This window comes from Xiphophorus hellerii, chromosome 18 (genome assembly GCF_003331165.1).
Source record: "Xiphophorus hellerii strain 12219 chromosome 18, Xiphophorus_hellerii-4.1, whole genome shotgun sequence".
In the NCBI taxonomy this organism is placed as follows: Eukaryota; Metazoa; Chordata; class Actinopteri; order Cyprinodontiformes; family Poeciliidae; genus Xiphophorus; species Xiphophorus hellerii.
This window is the reverse complement of record NC_045689.1, coordinates 11068200-11086696: the sequence shown is the minus strand read 5'-3', so window position 1 is coordinate 11086696 and position 18497 is coordinate 11068200. Positions and strand designations below refer to the sequence as shown.

The 18497-nt window shown below is 39.9% G+C and overlaps 3 protein-coding genes across 4 annotated transcripts; 1 reads left to right on the top strand and 2 right to left on the bottom strand.

Moving 5' to 3' along the window:
- Positions 1-15: 15 nt before the first annotated feature.
- dhrs12la (dehydrogenase/reductase 12-like a) lies at positions 16-9433 on the bottom strand. Of its 2 annotated transcripts, none has more exons than XM_032590229.1 (10): positions 9278-9433; positions 7642-7775; positions 5651-5733; positions 5466-5561; positions 5307-5388; positions 5167-5228; positions 4855-4959; positions 2882-2972; positions 2638-2775; positions 16-860 (listed from the first exon to the last, which is right to left on the bottom strand). In XM_032590229.1, exons 1-10 carry the CDS (start codon positions 9418-9420, stop codon positions 745-747), a joined length of 1050 nt encoding a protein of 349 aa, XP_032446120.1. In that variant the 5' UTR covers positions 9421-9433; the 3' UTR covers positions 16-744. The 2 variants fall into 2 exon arrangements, with proteins under 2 accessions (XP_032446120.1, XP_032446121.1); XM_032590230.1 differs by having other exon boundaries at positions 2638-2772.
- A 649-nt stretch (positions 9434-10082) lies between these two features.
- Positions 10083-13294, top strand: ap1s3a (adaptor related protein complex 1 subunit sigma 3a). Its single transcript, XM_032590232.1, has 5 exons — positions 10083-10203; positions 11612-11790; positions 11976-12084; positions 12691-12828; positions 12908-13294. Exons 1-5 carry the CDS (start codon positions 10201-10203, stop codon positions 12941-12943), a joined length of 465 nt encoding a protein of 154 aa, XP_032446123.1. The 5' UTR covers positions 10083-10200; the 3' UTR covers positions 12944-13294.
- Positions 13102-16621, bottom strand: scg2a (secretogranin II a). Its single transcript, XM_032590226.1, has 2 exons — positions 16489-16621; positions 13102-15353 (listed from the first exon to the last, which is right to left on the bottom strand). Exon 2 carries the CDS (start codon positions 15343-15345, stop codon positions 13474-13476), a length of 1872 nt encoding a protein of 623 aa, XP_032446117.1. The 5' UTR covers positions 15346-15353; positions 16489-16621; the 3' UTR covers positions 13102-13473.
- Positions 16622-18497: the final 1876 nt, after the last annotated feature.

Below are 18497 nucleotides of genomic sequence, written 5' to 3'. Positions count from 1 at the left end.
CAGCAACACACAAAACATTTTGTAAGTTCGTTTTATTGACGCATGAGTTAACAGGAAAGTTATAGGAAGGGTAAAAAGGTTTTTCAAAGGTGCTGATATCAAGTCACAGATTTGTAAATATGTTGCATATGTCGAGTGATGCTGCTGCGCTTATTGAGAGAACGCTTCACCACCAGCCTGGGTTCGCCTTGCACTGTACTGTAGCTCCACAACACAACATGGCACACACACGGGTTACTTACAGGGGTGTTAGATGCACATCACTGGACACATGCATGAGACAGAAACACCAGCGTGATGCTGAACCCATGGCTGGTGAGCGAACACATAAATGTAACGTTGGCCGCATCAGATTCCCATCTGATTGACATTAATAAAGTCACAGTTATAGTTTTGCGTTTGGGCTTTAATCATCGCTCTCAGCTGCAGATATGAAACCAGCATCACTGTCAAAACATTTCTGCACTATAAAATATAAAGTCCTGAAAAAAAAGCTAAGCTTACAATTAGTTATAAAGCGTTACCAATCTGCAAATCCCTCGGTTATTTCTAAATTCAGTCTGCTACTGTTAGGGTGGATTTCCAAAATGCTCCTTAGCACTTTAAGCATCTCTTCTTTTTATATCCCACATCAAATGATACCAACAGAGGTGCTCTGGATAACGTAGATGTACTTCCTGTCCAGCCTCAACCAATAGGAGCTGATGGTGTTAGTGCTGCTGGTCTCTCTGGGGTGGTTCTGGCTCAGTGGGGCTGAAACGTCTTGGCCAGATCCTCCAGGAGCGCCACGAGCTTCTGCTCCTCCAGGGGGGAGCTGTGGGTCCAGGCCAGGGGCAAGTGGGTGGGCACCACCTTTCGGTCTGGGTACACACACAAGCAGCATTGACTCTATGTGCGATCCAGGCGTGTTTTTTTTTTTTTTTTGTCATACAGTAGTTTTAGGCTTTTACAGGCCTTTATATATATATATATATATATATATATATATAGTCACATATAATTCAGGTTTTTTTCAAATACAATTCAAACATAATGTTTATTCAGATACTTGAAAAGGAGGTAGGCAGAAAAAAACACTTATTTGATCCGACCCCCTTTTTTATCTTACTTTACACATTATTCTTTATTTAAAGAAAATAAATCTTATCTACAATAAATTACAATATGTTTTTTTTATGTTTGTTAGATTAAAAGTACATTTTGAAAATAACTTTCTTTACATTTTTTTTATTAATATTAAATGCCATATTTTAATTAAATGTACGTGGAAAGACATAATAGAAATGAAGGCTTAGACTGATCAATCTGTGTGGAATTTTGTATAATGTGATATACTTGTGATATACAGTACTTACTGAAACAAACTTTTCAATGATATTCAAATTTATTGAACTAAGACTATGTCAATTCTGACTACATTCTTCTACTGAGTAATTTTAGCAGTCCTCAATATGAAAGAAAGAAGGAAAAAAGCTCTGGGCAGCTTTTAGACAATGTTGAACTTTTGAAGGGTACAGAATGAACATCATGACAAAAAACATAGTCTGGATCTGTCTGAACATTACTGATGTGTTCTGACTGATGTCTCTTTATCTGATCATCACTGTGTCCAGTACTAAAACTATCATCCTTGCTACAACTAACTGAACTGGACAAGGAAAAATGAGAAGAAGTTGCGTTAATGATAACATCCCTACCTTTCCCTTCAGCTTTTTACACAAATGTCTTTAAACCACAAGGCTAGCAAAGCACCTTAGCTGTTCTCAGAGACTGAGACCACAAAACAAAATCCTTAAAAAATTAGAGCGTAGAAAACTTTTTTCAGTAAGGAGGTTTGATCATTTTAATGGTGTTGGCTCATCTAAAATGCTGCTGCCAGCATCTTGACCAATGTCAGGAAAATGGATTCAAATACAGCAATCCTCAAATCACTGCATTGGCACCTTGTTTGACAAATGATGGAGTGTAAAATCTTGTTGGATGGTCTATAAGGAGCTAAATGGCTCCTTATAAAGACCTTGATACATTCAGGTCTTTATAGACCACCCACCAAGGTAGTCCCTTGGTTGGAAAAACAGTACTTAGAGCCAGTGGAAAAAGGCTATTTTTATCACTTTGTGCCATACAAATAAATCCAAATAGTCATGTCCCATTCAACTAAGTGTTGCTGTTATTTTGTTGCTATTATTGATATGAAATAATGAATATCTTTCAACTCAAACTCAACTACCGCTATATATAATGGCCTCATTATACATCTTATAGAAACATGAGTGCGCCATGTTTTTGTCAGAGCTGAAGTGTGTTTCCTGTTAGGCCAGAAGCTCTCAGAGACCAATGGGGGCTTTGTGAAGGTGCGTTTGTTCACGATCATAGAGGCACTGTACTCTCTGGCAGTACCTGGCACCAAAACCAGCCCACTCCAGCTGCAGTGGACTCATGCCAAATGTGTACACAAATACACACACTATACACACCATCCCACCCACAAGTGACAAACACTTTTCCCAGACTGATCTACTCTTTTCATCCTTCAAACAGCTTTTTGTTTGTCCTCGGGAATTAATTTAGTACTTCTGAAGGCTTTTGTAAAGACCTTTAAAAAAGGCCTGCATGCATGTAACTATGGCAACATACCCTGATAGAAGCGTCCGCTCGGGTTTGTGGTAGCAGCCTCGGAGATGGCGAGCCACACTACTGTGTCGGCCCCCTGATCTGGGGTCCGGAGGCTATCCTTCATGGAGCGATGGAAGTCCGGCATAGCATTGGCCACTGCTGCAAGAGACAGATACAAATACAGAACACACAGATGGCAATGGTGATTGGTTGTCAATGCACACGTGGAACATGGATGCTCAAAGTTCTTAGTGGGCGAGTTAACCTGGAGTGTTCACCCAGCCAGGATGCATGACGGAGAAGTGGATGTTAGCGTGAGTCTTTGCCAGCTGCTCTGTCATCACCACCTGCTGCCTCTGGGAGACAAGCACGTTTGCATGTTTGTTAAAGTAACGAACCATGCTGGTTACCATAACCCAGATCAATTTACTGCGCTGATCATAGACTTGTCAGAAATTTCCAAAGCTCAAGAATGACAAAGAATGAAAGGTTAACTCTACATCAGAGGAAGCATTTAGATAAGCTAATCAGGAAGGTGCAGGTGACTGAAGACAGAAGGACTCTGGCTGAAATAACATCACTGATGGCGAGTGTCTCCCAGTCTGCATGAATCTGTTGCTGAAACGGAGAGCTCCTTCAGTGACAGACTGCTGCGTCCTGGGTGCACAAAGGAGAATTATCGTAGATCCTTCCTTCCGGTAGCCGTTAGACTTTATGACCAACAAACTCCCAACTAACTCAATAAGTGTTCAGGTTTTTGCATAGTTTGGACTGATTCTGAGTAACATTCCTGTTGGTATCTGCACATCTTTGCTGTTGCACAGTTTTTATTGTCACTTATTGTAACTCTTTTAATGCTCAAATACACCTGCACATTTCAAACATTTTTAAATCAACCTATTCAACTGAACATTCCTTTGGACCGGAATACTAGAACTGCATAATAGTTTTTTAAAATTTTGTTTCTCTATTCGTCTTGTTTTTATTTGTTTATATTGTATGTTTGAGTGAACCTACTTGCTTTGATTGTCTGTCTCTGTGCTGCGGTTGCAAGAAAATTTACCCATTGTGGCTCAATAAAATTAATCTCTATTCTATTCCATAATCTTCAGATCTTTGCTAAAGGCCAAGCAGTAAAATTAGTTACTTCATCTTTTTATTATACTGATTTGATATGTTTTGAAACAGTTTAAATCAGTTTTTTTATCTTGTCAAAATAGTATACTCAGTGCATACCCAATTATGTATACAGTATACAGTGGATGACAAGAGTAGAAACCCCTGTTAAAGTGTCAGCTTTTTTATTACAAAAGTATAAGACCATGATAAATCAATTACATCTTTTCATCTCAACTAAAATGACAATTTGCTACAGGAAAAATACACCACCTTTTTAAAATAACACCTTTTAATTCAATATTAGCTGCAAGAGTTCAATGCAGAACCAGATCTGAAACTGATTCTATGACTTACAAAGACATTTAGTTTCGCTCTGGGATTACTGAAGTAATTGTAATTGAATTTGAACAGAATTATGGAGGAGGGTTGTAAGAAAGTAGCACTGTGCATCACCAAAAGTGAAACATGGTGGTGGCAGCATCATGCTTTGGCCTGCTTTTATTTAGACTTTAGATTTTATTGTCCCAAAGGGGAAATTCTTCTCCACAAACCAGTCCCTGCACGTCAACTTTTTTTTTCTTAAAATAGGTAAGATTATATTGAACTGTTAGAATGCTAAAGTAGATGCATTTCCTTTTATGTTTAGCATCAGAGCTAGCCTAGCTGCTTATCTACATAAACAGAAAATGCGTGAGGTTCCCTGAAGGACAAGAAGCACTCTTCCAATCTGACAGATTTAGAGAACATTTCCAAAAAATACAGTACAGACCAAAAGTTTGGACACAACTGTGTGTCCAAACTTTTGGTCTGTACTGTATATTAAACACAAAGTCAGAGATCAACAAGGCAATCAGTTTATATTTTGGCAATTTACCAGCAACATTATGCCATAATCGCTTACTAGAAAACTGTGAAAAAAGCTCCCTTTTTTTTTAGCTTGATAAATGATAATGATAGTGAACAGCTGCGATATCATCAGTGACTGTGGTTTACATTTCTAAAAGAATAAATGAATGTTAGTGCTGTGTGTTACAGAAGAGTCAGAAGAGTGAGAACACCTACAGAGCCTCAAACCTGTCAGATGACACTGATCTGCAGGTTTTAGTGCTCAGCTCTTACTTTGTGCTGGGCGTAGACCATGGTTCCGTCAAAGCGGCCTCTCTCAGACTGCAGGTTTCCTATCCTGAGTTTCTGCACCAGCATCCCACCCGATGACACGGTGATCTGCACACACAGGAACAAAGAGAAAGGCTAAAAGCTCATGTTCAAGTGAGCTGAGCTGCAATCTTTAATATTCAGATTTTTGATTATTCACTTTGTGGTGTGTCAAGTATTGAACATTTTTTCTAGCAAAAATATAACAGATGTGGCTGCAAATGTGGTTTTTATTACAAAAAATATCTGCATCATTAAAATTCTGGTCAAACTCACCACTCTGGGATCTGTGCTCTTCTCCAGGAGGGGAATCAGACTCTTGGTCAAAATGTACACCCCTGGAAGTTAACAGCATGCTCCATAACTATCCCCAACTCAACATTTTCCCCACGCCTCATACTCGGCCTTTGACTTACCGAGGACGTTGACAGCGAAGCTCTTCTCCAGTCCTTCGGCGTTCACATCCCGCTGACTCATGATGGAACCTGCATTATTGATCTGAGCAGATTAAAATGAATAAGGTCATCATTTGCTGGGGATAAAATGAGAGATCTGACATTGTGAAGTTGTATTACCAGCACATTGAGAGCCTTGAACTTCCTCTTGAAGCCCTCGGCAAACTCCCACACCTTCTTTGTCTCAGATAAGTCCAGGATGTGGACATAGATCTCCTGCAACAGAGTCAGCCGTTTGGGAAAATATCATTCTAGCAATTGATCTGTGGCATTGTTTTGATGGATAGAAGCGAGTAACACTTTACTTTATTTCCCGTCTCCTTGACGATGTCCGCCCTGGCCTCCTCAGCTTTATCCTTGTTCCTGCACACCATGTGGATCGTCCCTCCTGTGACAAAGATCACATTCCTGAGTCTATATGCAACCAAAATTAACAATGGGGAAAGAAATGCTAACAAGCTAACAGTAGAAATGCCACAAGAACAATGAAATAGCATTACCTAATATTGTATATCCATAAAAATAAACTAAAATGTACACAAAAGTGAAAAATGTGGTATTAAGTAGGCTACTGATACTACAAAGACAGTAACACACAGAAGCAAACCAAGTCCATCTTCGAGTCAGCCTGACCACAAATCATTTGAGTATTTTGATCTTGGAGATGGAGTGTATTTGCCTTTCTGCTTTATGATTTCACATAGAGCGAAAAAGAAGAAATTGAACAGAATGTTGGCTAACTCAGCAATTTCTTGTAAACATGCTACATAAATAAACTTGAACCTGAACTTGAACCTGAATCAATTTCTGGAGCAGCTGAGACAGTGCACACAATAAAATCTCAAATCGCATGGGTAATGTACAAGAACACATTCTTACTTGATGCCTTCCTGCAGATATTAATTTTACTGAAGCCCAGCAGTCTGGAGATTTAACATTTGAAGCTTGCAGCATGAGTGTCTCTTTAACTATTTTGTCAGGGTTTTATGAATGCAACACCTTCATTCCGCGTCACATCGATTATCAAAGTTGTCCAAAAACAAAAAGTACTGAGAACTTGCTGTATTATTTGGCTGACGCTACAGAGACTCATCTGCAACACATAATTTGTCCCAACAAGAGTTTCAACAACGCAACCTGATGTTTTAAAATAAATATCTAACTCAACACACACTCCAGTAAACTCATGTTTTACTCCTGCTAGCAATGTTTTCATGTGGAGTAGTTTGCTGAAGTGTTAAGCTAACATATGTAGCATGTTTCCAGTCTGTTTTGATAAGGCTCATTCAGAATGTGGCTCGTAAGATATTTCAATGAACTTTAAGTTAATTTATGTGTGACATTTAGAGAAAAACAAATTTGCCCTCCTTCATAAATGTAGCGCTTTGTTTGGAACCATATTTTACTAGCTAGTGTTTCAGCTATGGAGAGCCATCTGGGCAAAATCCACAGAGCAGGTAACTTTACACTGGCATACAAACAGGAGTCAATAGTCTTTCTTTTATAGATAATAGCATCAATTTAAAAGGGTAAAACGACTTGTTTTTATCAGTCCAATCGACAAAATAACACATTATGCAAAACACATGCATATTAGTACAGGTAAAAAATAACATTAAATTCGCTAGTTTGAAGATTTAAGATTTAAGAGTATAAAAGTACTAAAGCACTTTTATACTGATGTGTTGGGTTCCACTTTCTTTAATGTTAGTTTTTAAGAAGGTTTACTGATCTGCAATTACACTGAAATTAAAAATGATTTAGACTCAAGATATAATTGCATCTGTTGCCTGCTGAATGGTTTATCACATCTACATGACAAGCCCTTTATTAAATAGAAACTCTACCAGAACACACAATTTAGTATATTTAAGTTGCTATTTTATATATCAATAGGTATACATTCATTTAAGTATTCTACTGAGCTTGGATAAGTCTATGTACATTCATGAATAAAGCATCATGTAGAATTAACAACTTTAACACAAGGTCATTTATTTTTGTGCATAATTTACTGTGAAGGGAATCTAAAGTTATGTTGTTCATTTTATTTTCCTTTTCTTTTTTTTCCCTGTGTGGGTTCTTTTTTTATTTAGCTCATAAAATATATTGTTCAGGCTGATGAAAGTAAGACAAATATATGACTCGAACTACCCAGGAGAAAAACTGATACTTGCTCACCCTCCACTGTAATCTAGAGTATCGCTAATCTTAAAACCAGATCAGCATTTTTTGTTTCGCTGTGCTTGTATCTAAGTTGATTTGCTGCGATGCTGGGAAGCAACAAGTACAATACCTCTTTTGGCAATAGCCATGGCAGTAGCTTTTCCGATGCCACTGTTGGCTCCGGTTATCATGAAGGAGCGTCCGGCCACGGACACCTCCAGGTCCTTCTCCACAAATCGCTTGGATGCTGACAGGTGGCCATTCCTGCAACAGATCACAAATCACTGTATGAAATTTCTATAAGACAGATCTGCCTTATGGCTCTATATTATATCTCTGCCTAACTTCCCAGCAGACAGGTATGTGTCTGTGCTTTCAGGTCAGAAAGGTCAGTGTAGGCCAGGCTGCTTACTGTAGGCCCTTCATAGTGTTACTGTACAGATACAATGAAGGAGCGTGTGCCTTGGGGCTTTGGGGTGAGACTCTTCTGTGGTGACAACAGCACTGGTTCAAGTGCGTGTTCAAAAGCATGTGTGGCACCAAGAACCTCAATTAGCCCCATTGTCCCTGAAGCCATTGTTAATGGCGCCTGAAGGGGGACATGCCGGGGCTGAGGGCGCTAAGGTTAAATGCTCCCTCTGTTCGATGGTGTCATGCAGAGAGCTATTAGCGCAGGGTCAGAGCGGGTTGCCGGGCAGGAAAGATAACACAGAACAAAGGGAAGTAGGGAAACAATCACAAAAGAATCACTTCAGACAACTTGGCATGCTGTATACTGACGTGGAAAGATGCCCTGGGGCTGGGATAGATCAAATAGTACTAATAAAGCTCTCAGAGAACCTGTTTGTGGTTGAATAAGTGATCCATGCAGCTCCATAGCTCCTGCTAAGTCACTGTTATTTTTGGTTTGATTCAAGCAAACATGACATTTAAACATCTACTTCTATTGTCGCAGTATGTTCAGTGATGCTGTTGCATTCAAAGGCTGAAAACTGAATCAGAAAACAAGCAAAGGTCAAGTTCTCACATGAGTTTGAAAAAGTGGCCCTCACTCCTTTCAATATTACTCATGGTAATAATACCATGAGTGGCTACATAGCAGGAAGCAAAAGTTTTCCCCAGTTTATTTTAAAACAAATTAGGTATCATTCACAAATGAGTGTTTTAACTAAGTATTCCAACATTCCAGATATCAGAATAAAGAACAAATAGAAACATTGAATTCCTAAATCTGAATTAGTGTTTGACAGTTCTTTTAAAAAATATCAATGTATGTATTTTTCTAACCAACTCTGGACCTTCAGCTCTGATCTCTCACTATTTTATAAAACAAAAGTCAAATAAATGAATAAACAGAAGAAAAGAAATAGTAAACACAGCAAGGACGTACATCAATAATAATACCATTATAATAATAACTTACTGACATTCAAAGAAAAATATCTGTAAATTACATATCTTCGATAGATTATATATATTTACCTACACAATATAACTCTTAGTACAATGTATAGACGTAAAATTAGACAATTTGAAATCTTGAATGGCAAAAGTTACATTTGTGGACCACATGGGGACCCTTTCCTTTTGTCAAAGCCAACATCTGAATGCTTCATCATATCATTTGCAGCTAAAAGTCCAACATGATCTGAAAACAGTCAGCAGCCTAAATGGACTTCCACCTGTCGAGATGCACAGCTGAGCAGCAGCAGCTCACACTTCCAATATCTAAAACGCAGATGAACAAAACTGGGTCAGTAACTTACTTAGTGAACTCGGTCAGTCCTTTGAGGAACCAGGCGGAGTTGCGGTACAGAGACATGCTGCTGCTCTGGAAGCTTCTCTGACCGCTTCTGTCCTCTTGTTTTACTCTGGACCAGACCCACGTGTAGCTCCGCTGAATAAACATCTCCAAAGCACAACTCCAGCGGACCCCCAGCGGCAGCAGGAAGACATGCATTCATTCAGCTGGAAGAAGAGCTTCACAAAGTCAAACACCTTCAGTAATATTTTTTATTTCTTAAAAAAAAAAGAAGAAAGAAATTAGAATATGCTCACAATGTCTCTCAATATGGGAAATGGGGTCATTAAAATTCAAATAATTAGTTTTTATTTATTTTAGATAGATAGATAGATAGATAGATAGATAGATAGATAGATAGATAGATAGATAGATAGATAGATAGATAGATAGATAGATAGATAGATAGATAGATAGATAGATAGATAGATAGATAGATAGATAGATAGATAGATAGATAGATAGATAGATAGATAGATAGAAACTCCTTCCACTCCTCTGGTTGCCGTCGTCGAGAAAGTTGGTAAAAATGCACTTTAAAACAGTTGCAACATGAACGAAATGTGTGGAGATTTTAATAACATTCAGAAAATTTACATAGTTTATCCGTTAGCTTTCATCTCCTGCATGTAATTAACTGTGATTCGCACACTCCGTCCACTCGGTGTGCCGGTGTGTAAATGGTGCGGACCCTCTGAGACTCCACGGCAGCCAGTCAGACGCTGGAGCGCAGCTGGGTGCGGCTGTGACTGGACAAGGTGTGCACGCTTTGATTTATGAAAAGACAAACAGTAACGCACTGAGTGCGCATGTACAGAAGCACTAAATATCAGGACAAGGTGCATCGCCAGTCTACCCTGTTTCGTAGCTTTATAGCTGTTTTATCAAATGGTGAGTATCAGGAAACTTTGTTTCCTATTTCTACTTTTGTATAGGTATGACGTATAGCTTAAATTCGTGTTGTTTGCTGTTTGGGAAGTAAAAACTTGATGTTGATGGAGGTTACTTTACTTTGTGATCTATGAATGGAACTCGTGTGATAGGTAAACCTTACTAAATGTGACTTTAAACAAACACACAAACAAAAAACATCTAATTCCTTCGAAGTGCAATATTTCTTCCTGGCAAATAAATATTAAATGATCGTCAGTCCTCAGATATTTGCATAACCAGTAGCTTACAAATGTTAGCGTCATTTTGAAATCAAGAGTTTGCTGTAAAGATATTGCTATAGTCCACATGTTGAGGTTTATTGTGTTGCACTGAGCCTGCAGCTGCACCTTGGGGCAAAGCTCTCATTAATTACCCTTGCACAACCCAAGCCTTGTATTTACTGTGCCATAGCACTCAGAGGTGATTTACATGCGCTGTTTCCCAGGTGATCCTCCCTTTATGTACCTGGTTGTGCAAACGCTGTCTGATTGTGGTTTCCGTGTCTAGAGAGCGTATTGCTGAATGTTTGACTTTAAGTGAGCATGTTGATGGCAGCTTTAACAGCCATCAGCAGCAGTGCACTCTAAGCACTGCTGTGTAAAAACATCCCTCTTTGAATGATTGTGTTATTGGGTCAAATATAATAGACAGGGTCGGGTTATGGATTTGACCCAGCATTCTGGGTCATGGTCTTCAACATGAAAAATGGGTTCAAGTACTTACCTCTATATTTAGAGATTTTAAAAAAAGAATAACAAATAACTGGAATAACTAAGTAACACAAATAACAGCTATAAATCTATCAATTTTCCTGTAACTTATCAGTTGTGGTATTAAAACTGCATCATCCTTTTAACGCTCCAGTTTAAAAGCCAGGATACTTTAGCCAGTTCTAAAGTAACTTTACTGTGTTTGTTGTAAACAAGCCGAAAGCCTGCAATCCTGCTTTTTCAATCAAGTAATTGACAGAGTGCAGCAACAGGTGGAGGAAAGTTAGTTTTGTTACTCTGTGACACCCAGAGAAAACTCTGGTAAGTCTTTCACTGTCTCTCGCATCTCATTAGTAAGACTTTAAATGACAAAATAATAGTAGAATAGACTTAGGCACTTTTACACAATGCTACAAATCACATTTTGATACATACTTTGGTTTTATTACATACTGCACATGCTAAAATGTTTATTTTGGTTGAACCAAACAAACTGGGTCACAAACTCTAACCTGGCATTTGATCAAACTTATGTCCCAAAAGCAAATGTCCTGCCTTTGGGTTAAAGAAGTAATCCAATAGTTTTTTATGTGTACTTGCATTAGTTTACACCATTAAATAAAGTAAACTCCTCCTCCGATTGTACCCATTTCCAGTTGCGTTTCCTGTTGCTGTTCAGTCGCCAAGGAAAACTCCGACTGCAGAAATGGTTCGTGCCGACATCAGAACGGGAGAGGAAGAAGGTGATCCGTGACATGATAATGTTGGTGCTGCCCCGTCAGCCTCGTACCTGCAACTTCCTCCAATGGAAGGACCTAAAGATTGTTTACAAAAGGTGGCAGCACAAGACACAACATGACATACATCTACTAGCTTTATATTCAACAGACAAAACACTCCTACAAAACCCTGATACTTTATGTTCTCTCAATATTAATATATTTGTATGATTTGTCTTTTTAGCACCAACTATCGAGGCACCATTTGAATGCTTTGGTAATTTCTTGTTTCTGATTGCAGATATGCCAGCCTGTATTTCTGTGCTGGTCTGGAGGAGCATGATAATGAACTTCTTGCTTTGGAGGTGCTGCACCGATATGTTGAGCTGCTGGATAAATACTTTGGTAATGTAAGTTGTCCCTTCATTCAGGGGTTGTGAGTTACTCTGCTGAGATGACTTAAGTTGCTGCTCTGCTTTCAATCACGTGAAGCTCAAAATTCTTCCAATAGGATTTCTGTTCATACACAGAAGGGAACATTGCGCATTTTAATGCACAGCAAAACACAAAGAGAAATTGATTAAATTGTCTAAATTACTTGAGTTCAAGTAAAGAAATTACAAACTTTTGGGAAAAGAAAACTCCTTTTAAGTGAGCTTTGAGAAGACCAAGAGTTTGATGAGGCAACATATCTATCATTAAAACGCTGCCATCAAGCCAAACTTAAGGAATTTAGGTGTTGCTTTTGACCAAATTATGTTTTCTTGAATGTCTGTTTCCTTTGACATTAAATAAGTTTTTGTCAAAAAAAAAAAAAGACAAATCGTGTAGATAATGACTGATTTGTAAAAGCAATGAAAACATCCAAGGGGCAAATCACTTCTTAAACACACTGTATATTTTGTATCATTTTGAAATACTGACTTTATCTTTCATGCTTCTGCTTGCATTACTGGATTGTTAAAGTCACAAACTCCCATTAGAGGATCCTCAAACCAAAACATTTGTCACCTTAGGTGTGTGAGTTGGACATCATCTTCAACTTTGAGAAGGCCTATTTCATCCTGGATGAATTCCTCATGGGTGGAGAGGTTTTAGAAACGTCCAAATTTGCAGTGAATGTGTCTATGGAGCAGGCTGACACGCTACAAGAGGTACTATAACCTTTACCAAAACATCATCCCATGTTGCTTTCATTTTTGCTTATCAAAAGCATTTGTTCTGCATCCACAGACAATGGAGGAATATATGAGCAAACCTGCCTACTGAGTCATGAGAGGATGAGGATGTTGATGAAAATGTATTAGTACTGTGATCCTGAAGGCTCATTTTTATTCATCTGAGAGTTCTGAGAAAGATGGTGTGTTCAGGTGTGTGTGCTGTGTATTGGTGAGTAAATGGAGAAACACAACACAGTAAGGAAAAAATAAAGTCAATGCTTTATTAACCTCAGGAATGTCACATATGACCACAATTAAGAAAGAATTACGAAAAACACACAGGAATCTAAGGAACTGAACACTGGCTGTGACTGTCTCTGTAGGGGTGTGTGTGTGTGTGTGTGTAATGGCTGGTGAAACATTTACTGTATGTATCGCCAAGCAACAAATTTGTATTCAGCAAAACATCAAATGAAAGTCTGAACACTAATTTTTACCAATAAATAAGAACTTTTTTTAAACCTACAGAGCAGTGTAAGTTGTGTGTGTTTAATTCTTCAAAATACTTTATTTTCACTTCCCCCCACCATCACCTAAACAATATATATTTAAATATGAATCTGTATCAACCCCCTTTGATTATATTCCTTTTGGAGTTTTGGCTTCACTTTCTTCTGTCTCTGGGTTCAGGTAACTCAGCACTTTCATCACAGCTTCATTCTCCACTCTCTGACTTTGTGTCCCTCCGTCCCTCTCTGCGTCTTCTGACTGTCTCTTTTCTTTTGGGCTTTTCTCCGTGTCCATCAGGTCAAAGTATTCCTCGATGGCCTTTTCTAAGGAGCCCGTTGTGCTCTGTCCGACTTCCTCTCTTTTTTGGGTGGCCTTGTTGTTGCTTAAAGCAGGTTTGGGATACCGTGCCAGCATCTGAGCTGCTAAATAAGCTGCCAGCTCATCCTCGTCCACCGTGTCGCCGTAGTCATCTCTGAACGTGTTGGGAAGGCGCCGTTGCGTGGGAGCGGATTCCCTCAGACGCCCGGCAGGCTGTGTGTGAAGTTGTGACAGGGAGCTCTTGTGCTGCCTCTGCTTTCTGGCAGGAGCTGGCTCCTCCTCGCCGCCCATGCCCAGTATTTTGAGGATCTCCTCTGTTCTCAGCTCTTCTGGGGTCTTTCTCACATAAGATGATGGGCGTACATTGTAGAATTTAACTGCAGGAGTTGCTTTCTTGAAAGAAAACCTGCTCTCTGCTTGCGGTAGTTGATTACTTTTTCTCAGTTTGCCTTGATTCATTTGGTGTCTGGGTCTGAGCAAGTCCATCAGGTCTTCGGGTGGGATCTGGTATTTTTGGGAGATAGTGAGGAGCTGATAGATGACTCGTGGGTCGATATTGTCTTGGTACTGATTCTGAGGCAGCCTCCTCTCTATCCTCCCGCCCTCTTCCTCGGCTAGTTCTCGTTTTTGCTCCTCTTCCTCTGTTTTTTCAAGCACTTTGAGGAGGTAATAGTCCACCAAGTTGGCCACATCATCTGCATCACTCGATCTTTTCACTGGAAAGCTGTCTTCGCCTTCATCTTCATCATCCTCTTCAACTTCTTTGTCATTGTCATCAGTGTAATCAAGCCCTCGGTCAACGTCATGGTTACTGTCCATCTCCTCTTCTTCCTCCTCCTCATCCTGTCCGTCCATTGGACCCCAGTCTATGAGATCTCTGTCTCCATCATCATCATATGCTGCATTCCTCAAGTTAAACACATCTTCATCTTCTTCTGCGTTGTCTTCTCCCATGTCATCGCCTTCATCTTGTCGCTTTTGCAGGATCTTTGCGCCTGTCAACTTGTCCAGCTCATCAAACACGGACTGCAGCGTGGCCAAGTTCTGAGGCGTGTACTTCTCTTCCACATTCTCTTTGGTGCGTTTGAAGGGACTCTCACGTCTGGGACCTTCTCCATCCTCTTCCTTGCCACCCTCACCTTCTTCCTCATCCTCAAACAACAAAGGCAGCTTCTTGTGAGGTGTGACACCTTTTTGTTTCTGTGGCATTCTGGGATAACTCGTGCCCATTCCCTCTGGACCTGGGCGAAGCAGAGCTGGCCTGGCAGCTTTCTCCGTCTGCTGGAGAGTGCTTAGCACAGCCTGGAGCAACTCTTCGCTCTTATCCTTCTTTCTCTCATCCTCCTGCTCTTCCTGCTCGTCTTGGCTCTGTGTGGGGTTGGAAGCCAGCCTCAAGATGGCACGCAGCTTCTCAGCATCATCCATATGGCTGATATCACGCTCTGTAGCTTGGGGAGCTCTTTGGTGGAGACTTTCAATGTACTCCAATGCTTTCAGCATATCTGTGTCAGGTGCCTGGAGCACATCTCCTTCCTGTGAGTCAGGTTCGCTTCCCCGTAGCCTGTGGTCTCGGATCGAGGCCCCGATGACACCAGTGAAAGTGAGGAAGAGGGAGATCAAGAGCGGGCAGGCTAAATAGATGAGAAACGGCCTGTAAGGTGAGGTCTGAAGGAGTGACGGCATGGTGACGTCTGCAGGAGGAAGATAAACAAGTGCATGTCAGCACTGACCTTTATGCATTACAACTAGCGCCAGGTTCACAAGCTACACTGCTCTGGCAGGGGTCTGTTGTCTTTTTTAATTATTCCTGATTAAAAATGTTTATCCCACTGACTGCATAACAAAAAACTGAAAAAGGTGTTCTCCCTAGAACATTATAATTATCATTATAATGAAATCAATATATACTTTGAAGCTATTTCTTTTTTTTTTACCTTTTATTTTGGTTTTAAAATGAGTATCTTTTTAGTCAAACTATTTGTTTTGCCATTTAATAAATCTAGAAAATTATACTGAAAATAATAGTTTTGTGAATAATATGTTTCTGCATCACTGTATTTACATAAGAACCCGCCTGTTGGTGTCATTTGAGCCTCATACTAGGATGCAGTCGCCTCGTTTCCAGTAGCAGCAGCGGCGGTATTCAGCTCCCGTACAAATCCTATTAGCCGTCAACTTGCTGCTCTCCGGGAGTCACGTCGCCGTTGTCAAGGGAACCCGGTAAAGACTGATGTTCCCATGAAACCTCTCCTTCACCCTGGATCAACCTCCCAACATCCAGATGTAGTTGTTTTTAATCCACCTATGTAGCTTCTTACCCAAGATAAAGTGTCCTGAACTTCACGTACATTATTATTATTATTATTATTATTATTATTATTATTATTACAGGAGACAATCTTTAGCAGTTTTTGTTATATTTGTTTCCTAATTCTATTCTTTTTTTTTTTTTTTTTACACTGCCGCACTAAACTTACCGGAAAGCTCTTCTTTTTTCTTTTGTTTTATTAAACATATATTTTTGTTTGATAGTCAGCTTTCAGTAGACAGCGCGCAAACGTTGCATATAAAATTATCTAAATGGACCGCGAGAAGAACAGCGTCTTGCGTGCGACAACAATATAACCTCCTCGCCCGAGCATATGTGGCGGAGCCTCAGGTTGGAAAACAGCTCTCGCAATGCAATATTGTATTTATTTACTTATTTTTCTTATCATGAAATAGAACAAATGAGCGCTTATTTAACTTAAGATTAACATTAACATTTAGAGTATTTAGTGTAGACCAGAGTTGGTTATGCCGTTATTAAACAACAACCGGACCTACCTTGTGTTCTTAGTTTGTGTTGAGGCTCGTGAGTGAGTTGAGCATCTCTCTGCCTCGCGCTTGGAGTCTGGTTTCAGCACCGCGGACAGCTCCTCGTGCCATTAGAGGTGTCACCTGACTCGTGCGTCACTAGATACGCAACTCTCTCTCTCTCTTATTTGTGTTTTTTATGTGTGCGCGCCCGCGAGTGCACCCACACAAAAGGCACCCCCTCGACGCACGCGCGCTGTTCGCTTGAGTCAGCCAAACAAAGCCTCACTTTCTCTGGTGTGAGAAGAGTTTCGCTCATACAGCCGCCACCTCTCCTGTCGCAACTCATAGTGAAATGAATAATAACAGGACTATATTTAGAACTAAATGTCTCTTTGAAGGTGAGAGTTACAAAGCAGTTTTTAGAAGCGCTAAAGTTAAAAGACAATTGAACTCCTGTTGCTATATTTGACGCAGAGGTGAGAATATTAAAGAGCTGGTGAACGCTTACAAGGAACTGGTGTTTTTATTTTTAAACCTGAACAAACTGATTGTAGTTATGGCATCACAGTGTGTGTATGGCAGAGGCCTTGACGTTACCCTGTCATTGACTGATGTTGTGTCTCTGCTGCAGCGCAGAGGGACAGACGCAGTTAAAGTCCGCCGATGACTCACACATGGACTTCGCCAAAGCCCGAGACGGGCGGGGTGACAGAAGGACTGCAGAGACGTGTGTGCGTGCGTGTGCGTGCGTGCGGGGGTGTGCGTAAGAAAGTATTTTGTGTGTAAGTCAGATAGAATATACTTTTGCCGACAGCCACTGAACTCTACTCTCTATTTTTGGCTGCCTGTCAAATCTTGTCAACTAAGCAGATGCGTGTGTATGTGTGTGTAAATTTGCAGTTTCATTCATAAATCTGGTTGCTGGATTTGATCACAGCTCCAGCTATCCTCCACTGACCTTATCTGATAGTCTGATGCTTGCGACTTAGTCCTGTTCGCAGCATATGTAGCTGATGGACAAGCAGAGAGAATGAGTGGAAGAAAAACAGTTATAGGATTAAAAAGCCTTGAGACTGTGGTGAGTTTCACCTTCCAGCAGAATAATGATATCACGCATAAATTCAGAGCCATGGTGCAGTAGTTAAGATAAAAAAGATATTTATGTTCACAGTGATTTTCCCGCCAAAGCAATAATGTTTGAACTATTCTGAAAGGAAAAAATGGGCAAAAATTGCAGTCAGCAGACGTAAAATCAAAACTTTTCAGAGTTTTAAAGTCTCCTTCCATTAAGAAACAAATTTAGCAAGAAAATAGTTTTAAAAGGTCAGCCACAATTTCTAGTTTTAGCTGCAAAAACAACATGAGGAAAGAAGCTTTTACTTTAAGAGAGGAGGGGAAATGACAGCTGAGTCATGGAAGAAAATCCTTTCAGACTCATTATGGGACTTTAAAGGCTTAGTCTTGTTACATTCAAACATTTATCTGGATTTTTAGAAACAAGGCACAGAAACAGCAAAGCTTACTTTTCCACCGTGGTTACTCAGGGAGAAAAATAAACCAGAATAAAATACTTCTTTTTAGGCTGAGTACAGTTCTCTGCTTAGTTTTCCCTCTTACATACACATACTGTAAACACGTGTACTGCACCATTTTTGTACTGATATGGCCTGCGCCGTCAGGCTAATTGCCTAAGGATGTGTTCCAGGCAGCAGTACTGGTAAACAGAAACCAATTACAGCTGCCTTCCACCCACATGTCCACTAAAAAAGACAGAAGACTTTCAGGTTAAATTAACTTCCTAACAATTACCAACATCATTTTCCCCCCATTTTGTGGAGTAAATGTTTGGTGTCAGTCCTTTCTGGGATGGTGAATTTGAAACTGTTACCGGAATGGCAAAAACAAAGAAAGATGCAGGTTTGAACACATTTACGCCATTTGTGTGTTGTTCTAGCAGGTTTAATTCATCTAACTGGGATTTTATTTATGTAAAAATCAATACAGAAGGACAGCATCTGAAAAGTGTGGTGTGTATT